We start from the raw sequence: 18287 nt of genomic DNA, 5'->3' as shown, positions 1-18287 counted from the left end.
GCCCTCAGGCTGAACCATATAAATATGCTCATCTAACTTACCATTCAAGAATGCAGTTTTCACATTTAATTGTTCAAGTTCAAGATCAAAGAGAGCAGCTAGTGCAAGAAGAACTCTAATAGAAGTATGTTTCACAACAAGTGAAAACACTTCATTATAATCAATTCCCTCAACTTGGGAATACCCCTTAGCTACTAGTCTTGCCTTATATCTAGGTTGCTCAACACCAAGAATACCAGCCTTAAATTTATAAACCCACTTACAACCAATTAGTTTCTTTCCTTTGAGTCTATCTACAAGAGTCCAAGTCTGATTTTTCATTAAAGATTCCATCTCATCTTTCATGGCAACAAGCCAAAGCTTGCTGTCCCCACATTCAAGAGACTCTTTATAGGTTCTAGGCTCACTTCCCTCAAGTTGGTCAGCTACATTTAAAGCATAAGAAATCAAATTTGGACCACCATTAGATTCACACATATTAGCATATCTAGAAGGTCTCTTTATCTCTCTTCTAGACCTATCTCTTGCCAACAAATAACCATCTAAAGGATCCTCATCTTTAAGCTCTTCTTTAATATCAAAAGAATCACTTCCAACTTCCAAATCATCATCCTCAATCATAGGATCAGATTCATCAACAACAGTTTTAGACTTATCCCCTAACTCCACCTCAAATATAGCCTTGTCTAGATCATTGGAGTTAGGTCTAACACTTGATGAATCAATTTTCATAAATTCAAGTTCATTGAATTTAACATCTCTACTAATTACAATTTTCTTATCTTGTAAACACCAAAGCCTATATCCTTTAACTCCTAAAGGATACCTTAGGAAGATACACTTCCTACCCCTAGGCTCAAGTTTACCCTTGTTTTGATGAACAAAACAAACACAACCAAAAGGTTTCAACAAATTGTAATCAGTATGCACTTTACTTCACCTAAAATCAGGTGTTTCAAAATCAACAGAGGAACAAGGAGATTTATTAATGACATAACAAGCTGTACTAGCGACTTCAGCCCCTGAATTTCTTACTTAGGCCGGATTCAATCAACATGCATCTAACCCTATCCATGATTGTCCTATTCATCCTCTCAGCCACTCCATTCTGCTGAGGAGTATAGGTGCATGTTCTATATCTAGTAATACCATGTTCCTTACAAAAAATCAGAAACTTTTCATTCACAAATTCAAGACCATTATCAGTTCTAAGTTTCTTGATTTTCTTTTTAGTTTGATTTTCAACCATTACTTTCCACTCTAGGAACTTATCAAAGACAGCTGATTTATCCCTAAGAAAATACAGCCATGTCTTTCTAGAATAATCATCAATAATAGGCAAGAAATATTGGGCACCAGAAAGAGATAAAGGTACATGTGGACTTCCCCACAAATCAGAATGTATATATTCAAGTACATGAGAGGTTTTATATGAAGAATGAGGGAATTTAGTCTTATGGAGCTTACCCATGGCACACACATCACAAAAAGTCAAAGGGCTAAATTTCTTAAGACTTATCTGGCCACTTTTGTACAAGTGTCCAAGCCCCTTACTACTTATATGACCCAATCTCTTATGCCATAGCTCCACCTCACTAAGAACCCCACTAGAGACTGATGCAGCCCCTAAAACCACACTTCCATTTAAGAAGTATAAACCATTCTTCAAATCAGCAGTTAGAATTACACTACTACCCCTCATAACCCTAAGAGAACCATCCCTAGAGGTATAGTTAAAACCCCTAGTATCAAGCTGACTCAGGGACAGCAGGTTTCTCCTAAGTCCAGGTACATGTCTCACCTCCTTTAAGTCTCTAACAGTCTCATCATTCAATTTAAGTCTTATTGATCCAATCCCCACAACATCACAAGCATGATCATTACCCATTAATACTTTACCACCTCTAATAGACTCAAAAGTGATAAACCACTCCCTTCTAGGAGTCATATGAAAGGTACAGCCTGAATCTAAGATCCAAGCATCATGATCACTATATGATGAAACCACTAGTGCATCACTAGTAACATCAGCTACATGTGTAGCTTCCATTCTCTCATTTCCATTCTCACTTTGCAACTTTTGAAGTCTCTCTCTACAATACTTTCTTATGTGTCCCTCTTTCTTACAAAATAACAAACCCTCTTGTTATTATTAGACTTTCCATTAAAATTTTGATTTACACTAACATTATCATTCCTTACAACAAACTTCTTCTTTTTCTTATTACTATTATTGAACTTCTTCTTAGTTTCATTCATGCCTCTACCATTAGAGTTAACATACAAACCCTCAATTGCATGCTTTCCCTTCTTCTCACATTTCAATTCTATATCCCTAATTTTCAATGGTTCCATCACATCATCAAGGGTTATAGATTGTCTACCATACTTTATAGCATTTTTTACACCAACATGAGAATTAGGCAAAGATTTCAACAATAGGACAGCAAGGGTATTATCAGATAACTCTTCATCCAAATCAGCCAAATCACATGACAATTTATAAAAGTCTTCTACATTATCAGTTAAAGACTTAGAAGCATCCATCTTGAAACTAAATAATTGTTCTTTCAATAATGTAACACTAGGAATAGAAGCAGCCATATATAATTGTTCAAGTTTAAGCCAAACCTGGGCAGTCGTCTTACATTCTCTTACCCTTCTCATCACGGTGTTACTTAAGTGCAAAATGATAGTGCTATAGCACATATCTTGCATATCTTCCTTTTCTTCATCAGTCATGGTCAAGGAGATCTCTTTATCAGTCCTTAAAGCCTTATGGCACTTGTTTTGTACAAGTATAGCATGCATCCTATTTTTCCATACCATATAATCTCCCTTACCATCAAATTTCTCCAACTCATACCGGGTTGGTGCCATGATAAAAGAATAAAGGAATATAAAATCAGATTATATCTAATTAAGTAAACCAGTAACACAATTGATATTATCTACTAAATAAATTCAGAACTTAACTATAACAGTTTCTGAAATATATATAGTAAACCAATATCAGATTTGAGACAAGAAACAAGATAACAAAATCTTTAAGACTATATATGAATATTATATTTCAATAATAATAAAGAATGATGTTAACAGTAAGTGTCAATACAAATCAGAAAATTCAAACCTATATGCAATTAACAATTTGAGAATCAATATTTGATTAATAACAGATTATAAACATGAAACTATAACCAATTTCATACAAGCAGCCTGCAAATCATAAAAGCCCCAAAAATTTACAAGCAACCCTAATGGCCGAACCTATGTACAGGTTAGCAGTACCAAAATAATTGCAAGATCAGATCAAGAATTAGGGATTTTATATACAAATCACATCATACAATCAATTACATGTAAAGCCCTAAATCAATTTAGCAAAACCCTAAGCTAGGGTTTCGGTCTGAGATCAGGGTTACCAGAAAATTGAAATCGAATGTGAGAATAAAATCAGCAGCACTTGCTAAGCATATATGATGAAAGAATTAATGAAAAGAAGCAAGAAAAGAGTAATCAAAGATAATCAATGGTTAACAGTTGCAGCCAGTGACAGAACCGAGCTCTGATACCAAGAACTGTTAGGAATTCTAACCTTTACGCAGTGGATAATATTATAGAACAGTAGAGAGTAAACATTCAAACACACAACACAAGAGTTTTTACTTGGTTCGGTCTTTCGACCTACATCCAAGGATGAGATATGCTCTCACCAAGCATATGCAATCGAAAAATATCAAAGAAGGTGGTTACAGCACTATGAAATCTACCCAACAAGATCCCAAGCATGAGACAAGAAAAGGTTTAACTAAACAAGAACGAAGGCACCTGTTTCAGCAGAGTTCCAATCCTTTTCTTCAAGGCAACCGAACCACCAATACACCAGGGATTCTCTCAAGCCTTCAGAAGCAAGCAAGCTTCAACAACCACGCTTAATCAATCTTGTACACAGCAGCTTCAAGCACAGCAACCAGCAGCCAATCGGTTCTTCAAGTAACCAGAAAACCGAAACCAGAGAGAAGAGGAGAGAGTGTGTGTTTGATCGTATGAGATAACCAAACCCTAACCCCCAATTCTTGTATACAAATAGAAAATGAGAAAAGACAACCCTACCCCTTAAACAAATCAATAAGACAAAGCCAATCCCAAAAGACTATGGAAAGACTAAAATGCCCCTGAACTCATTACAACATAAGCTGGGGCACATGGATTGAGGTTTCTAATTAGAATAGGATTATGTTTCCTCATAAGTCTATAGTTTTATTTCTATATTTCATTTTCCTACTTAATATAAAACTTAACTAAAGTGTAATTATAAATACCCTATTGGGGTCTTGTGAATAATATACTTTTAGAGGAACAATTCCTCAAATTACAACATAGTATCAGAGCAAAGTTTTATTTTCATCTTACAGATGTGCTGTAGAAAAAAAATTTTAAGTCGTTAGTCACGTGTTTGTTTTCTTTTCGGGTATCCTGAAACTATATATTGGGTGATTAAGTACATGTCTAAAAAAATTTTGTCTAAAGAATCTGGTATTTAAACGAACCGGTTGTGTCCCTCCAGTCTTTCCTGGAAATTTCCTGGTGTACTTTGATTCAACAATATATCAATTGGAGGTAACCTGAGGAGATACTTTTCACGTGAATTAGTGGGAATAATTTTGAAAATATTTCAGGGGTTTTCTCATACTGTGTTTTGGCAATTCGCCGTAAAATGATGAGTTCTACCGTTTTTCTCAACTACTTTGAAGTTAAAGTCACCATCAGGTATGATGCAATGCAATGATATCACATTTCCACCTTTTATTTCATATATAAAAATAAAGGGTGTTGATGTCTGATAACTGATTACCCTACAACGATAATTTTTTATGATAAGCTGGGGCACATGGATTGAGGTTTCTCAATTAGAATAGGATTATGTTTTCTCATAAGTCTATAGAACTTAAGTAGATTATAACTATAAATACCATATTGGGGTCTTCTGAATAATATACTTTTAGAGGAACAATTCCTCACATTACAACATGGTATCAGAGCAAGATTTTATTTTCATCCTACTGAGGTGATGTAAACAAAATTTTTGAAGTAGCTTTTCACGTGTATGTTTTCTTTTCAAGTATCCTAGAACTGTATATTGGGTGATTAATTGCATGTCTAAGAAAATTTTATTTATGGAATCTAGTATTTAAATGGATCGGTTGTGTCCCTCCAGTATTTCCTGAAAATTTCCTGGTGTACTTTGATTCAATAATATACCAATTTGAAGTAACCTGAGGAGATATTTTTCACGTGAATTAGTGGGAATAATTTTGAAAATACTTCAGGGCTTCTCATACTGTTTTTTTACCATACACCGTAAAATGATGAGTTCCACCTTTTTTCTCAACTACTGTGAAGTTAAAGTCACCATCAAGCACGATGCAATGCAATGATATCACATTTCCACCTTTTATTCTTTTTATAGAAATCAAGAGTGTTGCTGTCTGCTAACTGATTACTATGCAACGATAATTTTTTATGATAAGTTGGGGCACATGGATTGATGTTTCCTTATAATAGGATTTATATATTTCATTTTCCTTCTTAGTATAGGACTTAGCTAAATTGTAATTATAAATACCCTATTTGGTCTTGTGAATAATATATAGTTTTAGAGGAGCAATTTCTCAAATTACAACATGGTATCAGAGCAAGGTTTTGTTTTCATTCTATAGATGTACTGTAGAAAAAAAATTTTGAAGTTGCTATTCACGTGTTTGTTTTCTTTTCTTGTATCCTGGAACTGTATATTGAGTAATTAAGTACATGTCTAGGAAAATTTTGTCTAAGAAGTCTTGTATTTAAGCGGATCAGTTGTGTCCCTCCAATCTTTCCTGGAAATTTCCTACTGTACTTTGTTTCAACAATATACCAATTTGAGGTAATATGAGGAAATACTTTTCACATGAATTAACCGGAGTAATTTTAAAAATATTTCAGGGGTTTTCCCATACTGTTTTTTGGCCATTCGCCGTAAAATGATGAGTTCCACCGTTTTCCTCAACTACTATAAGTTTAAGTCACCACCAGGCATTATGCAATGCAATGATATCACATCTCCTCCTTTTATTCCATATATAGAAATCAAGGATGTTGGTGTCTGCTAATTGATTACTGTGCAACGATAATTTTTGATAATAAGCTGGGGCACATGGATTGAGGTTTCCTAATTAGAATAGGATTATGTTTCCTTATAAGTCTATAGTTTATTTCTATATTTCCTTTTCCCACTTAGTATCAGACTTAACTAGGTTGTAACTATAAATATACCCTATTGGGGTCTTGTGATTAATATATTTTTAGAGGAGCAATTCCTCAAATTACAACATGGTATCAAAGCAAAGTTTTGTTTTCGTCCTACAGAGGTGCTGTAGAAATTTTTTTGAAATCACTATTCACATGTTTGTTTTCTTTTCAGGTATCCTGGAACTGTATATTGGGTGATTAAGTACATGTCTAGAAAGATTTTGTTTAAGGAGTTTAGTATTTAAGCGTACCGGTTGTGTCCCTCCAGTCTTTCCTGAATTTTTTTTTGTGTACTTAGATTCAACAATATACCAATTGGAGATAACCTGAGGAGACACTTTTTGTGTGAATTAGTGGGAGTAATTTTGAAAATATTTCAGGGGCTTTTCCGTACTGTTTTTTGGCTATTCGTCTTAAAATGTTTCAACAATATACCAATTGGAGGTAACATGAGGAGATAATTTTCACATGAATTAGTAGGAGTAATTTTGAAAATATTTAAGGACTTTCCTATACTGTTTTTTGGCCATTCGCCTTAAAATGATGAGTTCCATCGTTTTTCTCAATTACTGTGAAGTAAGTCACCAACAGGCACGATGCAATGCAATGATATCACCTCTCCACCTTTTATTCTATATATAGAAATCAAATGTGTTGATGCCTGCTAATTGATTACCCTGCAACGATAATTTTTTATGATAAGCTGGAGCACATGGATTAGGGTTTCCTAATTAGAATAGGATTTTGTTTCCTCATAAGTCTATAGTTTTATTTCTATATTTTATTTTCCTACTTAGTATAGGACTTAACTAGGTTGTAACTATAAATAACTATTGGGGTATTGTGAATAATATACTTCTATAGGAACAATTCCTCACATTACAACATGGTATCAGAGCAAGGTTTTGTTTTCATCTTACAGATGTGCTGTAGAAAATTTTTTTGAAGTCGTTATTCACGTGTTTGTTTTCTTTTTGAGTATCCTGGAACTGTATATTGGGTGATTAAGTGCATGTCGAGAAAAATTTTATCTAAGGAGTCTGGTATTTAAGCGGACCGGTTGTGTCCCTCAAGTTTTTCCTGAAAATTTATTGGTGTACTTTGATTCAACAATATACCAATTTGAGGTAACCTGATGAGATTTTTTCACGTAAATTAATGGGAGTAATTTTGAATAATTTCAGAGCAAGGTTTTGTGTGTGTGTGTTTTTTTTAATTTAAATTTTAAATTTTTGCATATACATCCTACTTGCCATGAAACTCGTGACTCCCCTTTTAGTCAAAAAATTATAGAAATGTCTTAAAATTAAAATTCAAATAAATTTTAAAATATGACCAAAATACCTTTATATGTTAAAATCACTCAAGTACCCTTTAGTTTAAACCCTGTTTTTTGACTAAAAGGGGAGTCACAAGTTTCATGGTAGGTAGGATGTATATGTAAAAAATTTAAATTAAAAAAAGAATAAGGGCAAATTGGTTATAAAAGTGATAATTTGTCCTTAAATTGACCTTAGCTATAGTACAGGGGAGGCAAATGCAAAGTCTTAGCTTTTTTGGACTAAAAATGACATAAACCAAACCTCAGGGGGTCCAAATGAAATTTGCCCAATAAATAAGAATAAGGGCAAATTGGTCATAAAAATGATAATTTGTCCTTAAATTGACTTTTTCTATAGTACTGGGGAGGCATATGCAAAGTCTCAATTTTTTTGAACTAAAAATGACATAGACCAAACCTCAGGGGGGTCCATATGAAAATTACCCTTAATTAAAATAGATTTATGTGTTATCTCCAGTATTTTCACTCGATCTGGCTTAATTTGTGTGTCTTATATGTGGATCCCTTTTGATTTGTTTTATCATTGAATATAGTATTTCTTTTTTGCAATATATCTATTATTGACCTACAAGCATATATGTATATCTTTCTTTCAGGCTTGGAAATATGATGATGCAGTTCAATAGTACGAATTCATCAGATCCTCTCCATGAATACGTCTATTTGTTTCATGGTGGTACACCAAGTTCTCTTAACAGACTTGAACACCGGGAGGGAGGGAATAAGATGGCATATATGCATGTATTTCTCTATGTCCCAACCAACAACCAACAACCAACTGCAAGCGTCCATGAGTGTGGCTTCAAAACGAGTTTGGGCAGGGTTCCGTTGTACTCCTCTACCACGAAAAACAAGGGGACCTATGCACAAACAAGGAACGCATACCAATATTATTTCTCAGTGGCAGTTGATCATCAGCTACGTACGAGAGAGAAGAAGAAGAAGAAGCAATAATATTGACCAATCTCAAAGAGAATGCCTGACAAAGCAGAGCAACCAGGGCCTCCTGTGAGCCAGACAACAAGAGGGTCCTTGCCTGGATTCTTCCCCGACCTAATGAAGTAGTAAAACAGCTGCACATCCTCCTCCCCCACACACACGTACCTGCAGCAGTAGCAAAACCACAACCATAAAGATGTGTTCAAGGTAGATTGCAAAATATTTATTCTGATCATGATCCATCCACCGATCCCGGCAACTCTTGTGGAAGATGGAAAGTGCATGAAGAAGTAGCTTTGGAAGGAAAATTTCTGTATAACCCACTGGGAAACCCATGGTGCGTGGAACTCATGACCCTGAATATTGTTGCAGATGAGAGGCGTCACGAGAGAGAAATGCAAAGCTGGGCTTTGGTTCTTTACTCGTTTTGCTTTGGGTATTTAACATTTGTAACTACAAGGCCCAACTCATCATCTGAACAAAGTCTGACTGATGTCGCCATGAAAGACAAAACATGAACTGAGGAGAGAGAGAGATCTGCCGCTACCCTTTTGGTCATTCATCGGGGTCCACCCACAGTGCCCATCAAGCTTTATTGTTGCTTCTTCCTGGATTCACATCCTCTGTAATTCTTTTCCCTACAATTCCCTATAATTCCCTCATAGGATTGTGCCATGTGGCATTTAAGTAATCCAATGGTTATTCAATTTAAACTAAATTTGAATTTTATTTAAACCCACCCATAAATTTGAATTTTATTTAAACTCTCGTTTGTTGGGTAACCTTTGGATTACTTAAATGCCACATGACACAATCCTATGAGGGAATTGTAGGGAATTGTAGGAAAAAGAATTACAGAGGATGTGAATCCCTTCTTCCTCTAACCCTATCTGACATTAAAAATTTTCTTCAAATTACAAATATGTCCTTCAAAAGGAATATTTCCTAGACGTCATGCATGCTGCCATCAACCATTGAGGGTTAAGTGGCCAAGGTCATCTAAAGCATCGCATAGAAATATCGTCTGGTTTTCTTTGGATTAGAAAACATAAAAAGTCTAATATTACCTAATTTAATAAATTGAGGAAATGAGAAGTACATTTTCCCTTCAAATAAAAGAAGATAAATGCATGAGATCCCAATATTTTTTATAATTTCGTATCATTCTGCTTTTATAGCCAAAAGTGACCTACAAGATAGTAGGGTCAAGGTAGGTTGGTAGACTGGGCCGGGCCCAACCCACACAAGTCCAGTGGTTAACCATGACCAACTCTTAACCTTGACCGAGAACTTTTAACCTAATAAAGGATTCTTGAGATGCCAAAGCTGGTCAGGCCATACAAATTTAAACCCTTAATTTGAATATGGATTAATACATCCATGATCCCAATTCCTCCGGTTCGTTCGATTATTGGTTTCGATCATTACGGACCCACCTCAAGAATTGCTTTGGTAGGTGAGGAAGAAGACGATGGTAAGCTTTCTTTTTTCAGTTTTCTTTATCTTCTGCTTGCTCCATTCACGGTTCAAAACGAACTCTGAATGTATAAGCAAATGTAGAGTATTACGTAGGTTCGTGCATGAAGCATGCATAATTTCTTTTTCGTTGGTTGGGTACGAGCATAATTTCTTAAATCTTTGGAGATAGAGAGCTAGGGAAGAAAAGAGAAAGAAAAAAGAAAAGCTTGCATACTATTAAAATCAGGTGACATACGGCATGACCAATAATGGCTTACAATGAACACAGCCCCATTCTATTTAAAAATACAATAAATAAATAAATAAATCTCATCTAAATAAGATGTTTTTTTATTTTAAAATAAATTATCGGGAAAAAAAATGAACATAAACTTTTATATGGAGAAAGATTATCTTTTTCTATAACGCACACCCGAAGAAAACAAATAGAACACACAATACATGAGCTGAACGAAACTCTTAAGGCATGTAACATTAAGGAACAAAACTCTAACAGAGTGATGACCAGTGTGAACAAATGGACAACTGAATTATACTTATACCTTAATGATTCTATGAATAATAGGAATTTGGTTAATAATCATATACATAGTTCAAAATGCAGCATATATCAGTGTATGAATTATTTATACTCACTCACCTTATTGTGTGCAGAGGTATCTAATAAGCTTTTGAACACGATAGATTGGAGCGTGGGTTTTTTTTAGGATGGAAACATTCAAATTGTAAGCACAAGAAAAGTTGATTATGGAACAATGGAGGTGATGGGTTTTGGCATCATCGAATGCATGGACAAAGCAAAGGAATTAGGAATAGAAATCTAACACATCTGGTCATGTCATGACAAAGAAATAATTTCCATGCTATTGTACTAGTTGCATGGTACCAAGTTGGTATTAATCTTGAGGGTCAAGCCTGCCCTAAATGTAAACCAAACCTCCCCTTCTAGAGGGCAGGTTAGGGTTAGGAACTTCCATCATAAGTCAAATCTGGGTTGCACAAAACTGAGGCCTTAGGCTGAGCCGAGGCTGGCCTAGCATAGATCAGCCCCATTCAAGCTGAGGAGAGAGATTTTTCTAACCCTAAGTTGAGGCATAGGCTGAACTAAATGGACTAAAGGTTGGGTTAGGGTTTTAAAAGGAGTGGCTTAATGTTGTAGTGACGTTCTAAAGGCGAGACCTCTTCTCTTTTTCCTAATTGTTATAAAAGCTACAGTCTGAGTATTCCAAGTTAAATTTCAAGAGCATATTTTGTGCTCAAACCTTTACCGCAACAACTCCAACAAACAAGAACGGAAGAAGATGAAAATATGAGAACACTAAACCGGGTGTGTCGAATAACAATGGATCGAGGTCTTAGCATTAAAGAGTGTAAGATCATAAGCAAGCTCCATGCCAGAATTTCCACACCCAACAACTAAAACATTCTTGCTGGTGAAGGGTTTTCCATTCTTGTATTTTGTTGAATGCAAAATTTGGCCTGTGATGGTCTCCATCCCTTTGATCTCCGGCACGAATGGGTCTGTGTTTTTGCCGGTGGCCAACACAAGAAATCTAGAACAGTACTCTTCAATCTCATCAGTCTTGGTGTACCTGGTCTTGAGGATCCATTTTCCTGCAACATTGTCATACGTTGCAGACTCAATGAGCCGATTATAAGTTGGGTTGACGTTGAACTTGATCATGTACTCTTCCAAGTACTTGATAAATAGTTTCCTTGGAACATAAGTTGGGTAAGATTTAGGGAATGGCATGTGAGCGAGCTCACAGAAACCCTTGGCCAAGTGAAGGTGGAGACGATCATCAGAGTATTTTGTCCACGAGGGACAAAATGTATCTTCTCTTTCAAGAAGTATGTGAGAGGGATGGATTGAAGGTTTAGAGAAGCAGAAGTTGTAATTCCACAGGGACCAGCACCTGCTACGATCACCGTTGTTTCCTTCATTTCTTTGGATTCCCAAACTTTTGAAACTCAAAACTTAAGCTGCTGCATCTGAGAGAGAGAGAGAGATTTGATGTGTGATTCATTGTAACCCTTTATCTCTTAACTCTTTTGGCATTATTAAGAAGAAAGAAGGCAGCATTTTGTTTTAAATTACAACCCCAGAATTCCAACAACGTCAATTAAAGCTCTGCTCTGCTCCATCCAGAGACATCGAAAAGATTGAAATGATTTAGCAAGGGCATTGGATCATTTTCCTTGACGGGAAGTTTTACAACCATAAATTACCTGGGCCTATAAATAAAAAATAATAAAACATTTTTAAAAAATAAATTTCATGTTAATTTTTTAGATCTCCTTATAATTTGTAGTCAATAGGTTATAAAGAGTGTTCCCCAACAAGGAGACAATCCGGACTCATCTGGGTATGCTGTATGCCGGGACAATCCCAATTACCCGAAAGTGACCCTACCAAATAATTAATACCCTCATGTTCCTTCCTCTTTTTCCGTTTTTTTTTCCTCTCTTTTATATGTTAGAAAAAATAATGATAAAGCTTAATTATTAATTTTACATTTATTTCATGATAAATGAAACTATCACCACAGTATCCACCAGAAGAATTACAGTTATATGAGAAGTGGGTAAGTTAATTAAGAAGGGAAGGGAACAAAAGAGGAGAGGGGTTGGGGTTGGGGTTGGGGTTGGAAGAGTGTGGATCATCTCTCCTGACGGGGAGGAGAGCTCCCAATTATTTTATAATCACAAATCATGTGGGGCCCATAAAAAATAATAATAAAAAAAAAAAAAAAAAAAAAAAACCATCACCTTAATCCTATGGGTCCTCCTGTAATTTGTGGACAATAGTTGTCGAGAAGCATAGAGTGCTCTCTGTCAAGGGGAGATGATATAGACTCAGGTTGGGGCTGAGGCTGGGGTAGTTTGGTCATTATGAAAACAAAATTTTATATTTGTTGGGCAGGCATATTCATGTGTGTATGCATGATGGAGTCTGAATCAAGCGATCTGCTCATTAACAGTCGAGAACAATATGCTTCACTAACACTTTTGAATCACATATTAAAAAATAGAACCCATATGAGACCCATTAAAATTTCCATCACAGATTTTTTTTTTTTTTTTTTTCTTTCATGTCCCTAACACAACCCCTAGTTCTTTCTTCACCCAACCCAGGTCAACACCTACACCTCCACCTCCTGATTCCATTTCCCTCATTTTGGTCATTTTGGTAATACCAAACCTGGTAAACAGAGAAATAGAGAGCACAATAGCACAAGCTCTGATGTTATAAAGGCGAGACATCTTCACTTTTTTCAGATTGTTACATATTGATATGTATCAGCGTGTATCGACTGATATCAGCATGTATTGGCCAACAAATTGAAAAAATAAAACCAAAATATATAGAAATATCCACATCGTATCATGGGCTTGCGATACTATATATTGGCTGATACAATACGATACAGGCCAATACTTTAACATTAAATTCGGTTTAGTGGGATTACTCAATATTGCCTAGTAATTTAATTTTGCATACATAAGTTCAAACATAGAAAACAAACCCAATCACAATTCATGGATTTGTTCTACATTGTATGTTCTTTAAAACTACTAAAAGATGCAGAAAAAGAAGCTCCTTTGGGGGCCTTCACAATAGTTTCTTGATGTCATTAGCTATGTTTATACCTTCTTCGCCAGCTCCAATCAAACCTTTTCTAGCAAGCCCTGCACAATAAATGCCATTCTTTCCCTTCCAGTAAGGCTTAGGATCTCTTTCCTTTGCAAGCCCATCATCACCAATAAAACCATCATCACCCTGGGGAAAAAATTATTATTAGGCAAAATTTTCAGGTACCCATCTAAAGAGAAATATTACATTCCACATGAGCATCCCAACTCCTTAAAAATAAAAAACAAAAAGAAGCATCTTTAAGAATCGTTTGTTATGAAAATATCAAAAGTTTTACCTTGAGCCAGTTTTTTATTGACCTACGGAATCCCGTTGCCAATATAATCACATCAAAATGATAGGACTTGCCATCCGAAAAGAGCACTTCATCACCATTGATGCATGATATTCCGGGTAATACCTATTTAATAGAACTTAAGTTAACATCAGCACCAATAGCACAATAAAAAGGGTGGGAACAAAAGTTAAATACCCAAATGAAAAGTACCATGTGAAAACCCAAGATGTTATTCTACACACCCATAAAAGATATACAATAATAATATTGGATTTAATAATAATAAAGCCATGGCAAGTGATAATAGAAGTAATATTTCGACATGAAGCCAAACATATCCAAGCAAGTCAAAAGGCAATATGTCTAAGCATGTAGTATACAGGTGTGGATGTATTTCTAGTATAGCGATAGTATAGTATTAGCATCGTATGTAGAGACAGTAAGATCAAGAAGGTGTTAGATTCGGAGTCTGGATCGATCACCTCCCTAAAGGGAGCATATAGTGATCGCCTAACATTTTATGACCACAAAAATAGGGGGCCCACAGGATAAAATTTATTAGAAAGAATTTAGACGTGGGACCCACAGTGTGTCCCTTGATCCCCAATGATGGGTTTAGACCATAATTTCTCCTTCGATCAGTGGTCCATATTTTTCAATAATGGGCTTCTAAAATTTTAAATCCATAAATTATAATGGGCCCTTAATTTACTTAACGCTATACGTACATTTTGGCCCAAACTAACGTTGTGGGCCTCCCTTTTAAATCATAGTGACGCGTGGGTCCCAAATATGATTGTATTTGTGATAGTATTTGAATATCAATGAACCCAATTATTGCAATGCTCGAAATACCCTTTTTTACCAAAAAAAAAAAAAAAAAGAAATACCCTTTTTAAGCTTCTAGGTCTATTTCTTAGTTCAAGATTCCTCTTATTAATTGGAATCAAAGAATTTGTAATTCAGTTTCACAAACTATAAATCATCCGATCCTCTCAATTGTTTCCTCCTATTTACCCTCAAGTTCTAGGCTTCCAATCTAAATTACGTACCCACAAGTGTGAGAGTCCAGATCCTTCACCCAGAAGTCTGTACATTACTTATCAAGGTAGAGGAGTGCAACTCCTAGTGTGATGTCATGGTTCTAGGGTCCAACATTTAATAAGAACAAGGAAGTGTACCTGAATCTCGCCGGACTTAATTTTTGCGATGGTACCAACGTCAACAACTGGATACTTGCCATACTTTTCTTTCCTTTCATAAGGGCCTTCTGTTGGCTTCTTGATTCCATACTTGCTCATATCACCATACCACAACCTGCTCATTAGGGCAACAAATGCATCCCACAAGGCAAACGGAAGAAAAGGGAACAACGTCAATGCCACATACGTCATCCATCGAGTTACTACATACATCTGCAAACCAAACAATCAATCAAATTAAAGCGTTGTTGAGGTATTTGAGTTATAATCATGTATGTTCTAATAAGGTATTTTAATAGAGTCAAGTAACTGTAGAACCTAGACTTATCTACAAATATTGATGAAAGCGACAGTCTAGATATTCCAAATTAGAATTTAGAGGTGCAAAGCTTCAAGCAAATTTTCTCCATTAACATTTATGGTAACATCTGTAACAAACAAGTATATAAGGAGATGAAAATCTGAGAATACTATACCGGGTGTCGAATAACAATGGAGGTCTTAGCATTAAAGAGTGCAAGATCATAAGCAATCTCCATGCCAGAATTTCCACACCCAACAACTAAAACATTCTTGTTGGTGAAGGGTTTTCCAGTCTTGTATTCTGTTGAATGCAAAATTTGGCCTTTGAAGGTCTCCATCCCTTTGATCTCCGGCACAAATGGGTCTGTGGTTTCGCCGGTGGCCAACACAAGAAATCTGGAACAGTACTCTTGAATCTCATCGGTCTTGGTGTTCCTGGTCTTGAGGATCCATTTTCCGGCGACTTTATCATATGTTGCAGACTCGATGAGGCGGTTGTAAGTTGGGTTGACATTGAACTTGGTCATGTACTCTTCCAAGTACTGGGTAAATAGCTTCCTTGGAACATAAGTTGGGTAAGATTTAGGGAATGGCATGTGAGCGAGCTCTAAGAAACCCTTGGCCAAATGAAGGTGAAGACGATCATAAGAATATTTTGTCCACAGAGGACAGAATATATCTTCTCTTTCAAGAAGTATGTGAGGGATGGATTGCAGGTTTAGAGAAGCAGAAGTTGTAATTCCACAAGGCCCAGCACCTGCTACGATCACTGTTGTTTCTATCATTTCTTTGAATTCCCAAACTCCTGAGACACAAACTCAAGCTGCTGCGTTTCTCTCTGAGAGAGAACTGTTTGATGTGTGATTCACTGTATCTCTTAGATAGAATGTCTTTGGCTTTTATTAGGACAAAGGAGAGAACCCATCACCATCAATTAAAGGCTTAAAGCTCTGTTGCATGCTGCATTGAAAGAGATTTTTTATTTTTTGTTTCCTTTTTTTAAACATTGTCTACCTTTTTTTATTCTTTATTTTTTCTTTATTTTTTCTTTCCGGTTAGTTGGTGCAATCCTAAACCACCTACCTGATGTAATAGTTAGGTGATGGCATGCTTTCTACCAAATCTTTCAGTTGAGTTTGTAATTAATAACTACTCAAATGGGCATCAGCAGGGGTCCGGCTTCCTGCGACGGTCAAGCGGTACATTTTGATCCGTTGGATCGAGATTTTGATCTCGACCATTAAGATTCAACAGTCAAGATCGAAATTTCGCTTGACCAGCCGTCATGCACATAACTGAAGCAATTTCAATCAGCAGGAGGACAAATCTTTACTTTTTGTGAGGCTATAGAACTGTCTTTGAGGTGTGGGATTCAGAGTCGGGATTCTCTCCCCTGCAAAAGATGTTGTTCTTCCCACACTCTCCCATCGTGTATTTAAGGGGGGGATTCACTTTCAATCCTTGTCTCCTAAATGTGGATTTCACATCCTAAGTATGTGATAGAGGGGTGTGAGGGGAACATGAACCTCTACACTCGCCAAACTCCAAAATTCATGCCTTACAAGATTAGATCTCCCCTCACCGACTTCTCCCTTGTGTCTCTATGACTACCATTCAAAATAATAAAACTACAAAAATTAATCAACTGAAATGAAAAGGACACTTTGACATCATCAAAGGCCAGTCTGCAGGGTATGTAAAATCACAATGTGTTCTATTGCCCAAGTATTTGACAATTAAGATCCAACCCCAAGTACTGCATTGTGTCAAATTGACCTTATATATAGATGTGCTTCTAGCATAGTGGTGGTAAAAAAGTCTTAAGTTCAAACTTCTATCCCTCTACACCATCCACCCCCTCCCCCGCCCCAAAAAAAAAAACTTTTTCTCTTTCCATCCTTAGGCCCATGAACCCATAATCTTTGTAATGGGTTTGATAATGTCACAAGGAAAGGGAGGGAAAAATGAATTAAAAATTAAAATAAGTTGACCTAATGCCAGTGAAAATCTAAATTCATTATTTTCTTGTCCCTCTCTTGGTGAATATTCTTGTATCATGTGGGCAAGTGCAAGGGTTGAAATTTTAAATATCTTAATTACGAGTTAAATAAGGCAAAGAATATCAAAAAAGACAAAAATCCTAAATAATTGTACAAATGATGTCATAGAAATTTTTATTAGTAATTATTACAAAAAAAAATTATCCTTATTTTCATAAGAAAGGCCGTTTTAGATGTATAGAGAATAGTTTTATATTCTATAAATAAAAATAAAAATAAAAAGAGAATATTTTTATGCAAACCTTACTTAAGTTGGGCCAAAACTCATGTTAGTTTCTTTAAGTGGCTTAAATTACATGTAACATATAAATAGTTATATCTAGCACACAACTAATAGTCTTGGTTAGTGTCCAATTAATTCTCAAAATACGCTTTTAATATTAAATTACTAAAATACCCTTATGTCTCATCCCAATTCAATCTTTAGCTGGATAAAGGGATTCACTTATCTTCTTCCTACGCCTTACTTGGGAATCACTTACTGCCGTCAGCAACTACCACACCCTCTCTCCTTGCCAACCACCCCCAAAACTTGGTAAATTTTATATCCTCAATTAAGGGTAAACGTCTATAGAAAGAGAGAAAATTTTTAAAGGAGCATATGCATGGACAAATTTTTAAGAAACGAAAGGGACATTGCACCATCCAAATCTAACGTACTTACTGTGGAAATACAGATTCAGAGTTGGTCACTATTTTCTTTGTTTCCTTTCTTATCATGTTTTGATAGAATTAT

General features: G+C 35.7%; 1 protein-coding gene and 1 pseudogene across 1 annotated transcript; both read right to left on the bottom strand.

The window, feature by feature from the left end:
* Positions 1 to 11372: 11372 nt before the first annotated feature.
* On the bottom strand, positions 11373 to 11998 carry LOC149019335 (putative indole-3-pyruvate monooxygenase YUCCA10 pseudogene; annotated as a pseudogene).
* A 1397-nt stretch (positions 11999 to 13395) lies between these two features.
* Positions 13396 to 16405, bottom strand: LOC149019334 (putative indole-3-pyruvate monooxygenase YUCCA10). Its single transcript, XM_089153362.1, has 4 exons — positions 15665 to 16405; positions 15168 to 15401; positions 13987 to 14109; positions 13396 to 13835 (listed from the first exon to the last, which is right to left on the bottom strand). The coding sequence occupies exons 1-4, from the start codon at positions 16274 to 16276 to the stop codon at positions 13668 to 13670; spliced, it is 1137 nt and encodes a 378-aa protein (XP_089009488.1). The 5' UTR covers positions 16277 to 16405; the 3' UTR covers positions 13396 to 13667.
* Positions 16406 to 18287: the final 1882 nt, after the last annotated feature.

The sequence above is a fragment of the Hakea prostrata genome, chromosome 4 (assembly GCF_041222555.1).
Source record: "Hakea prostrata isolate BN-2017 chromosome 4, UWA_Hpros_2, whole genome shotgun sequence".
NCBI lineage: Eukaryota > Viridiplantae > Streptophyta > Magnoliopsida > Proteales > Proteaceae > Hakea > Hakea prostrata.
This window is presented reverse-complemented; position numbering and strand designations above follow the sequence as displayed.

Bases quoted from the DNA above. Each gene is read 5' to 3' on its own strand.
- LOC149019334 (XM_089153362.1), bottom strand. From the start codon at position 16,276: ATGATAGAAACAACAGTGATCGTAGCAGGTGCTGGGCCTTGTGGAATT. The intron at 14,110-15,167 runs GTACACTTCCTT...TCTATTAAATAG, and splicing joins TTAAGTCCGGCGAGATTCAG to GTATTACCCGGAATATCATG. The intron at 13,836-13,986 runs GTAAAACTTTTG...TTTTTTCCCCAG, and splicing joins CAATAAAAAACTGGCTCAAG to GGTGATGATGGTTTTATTGG.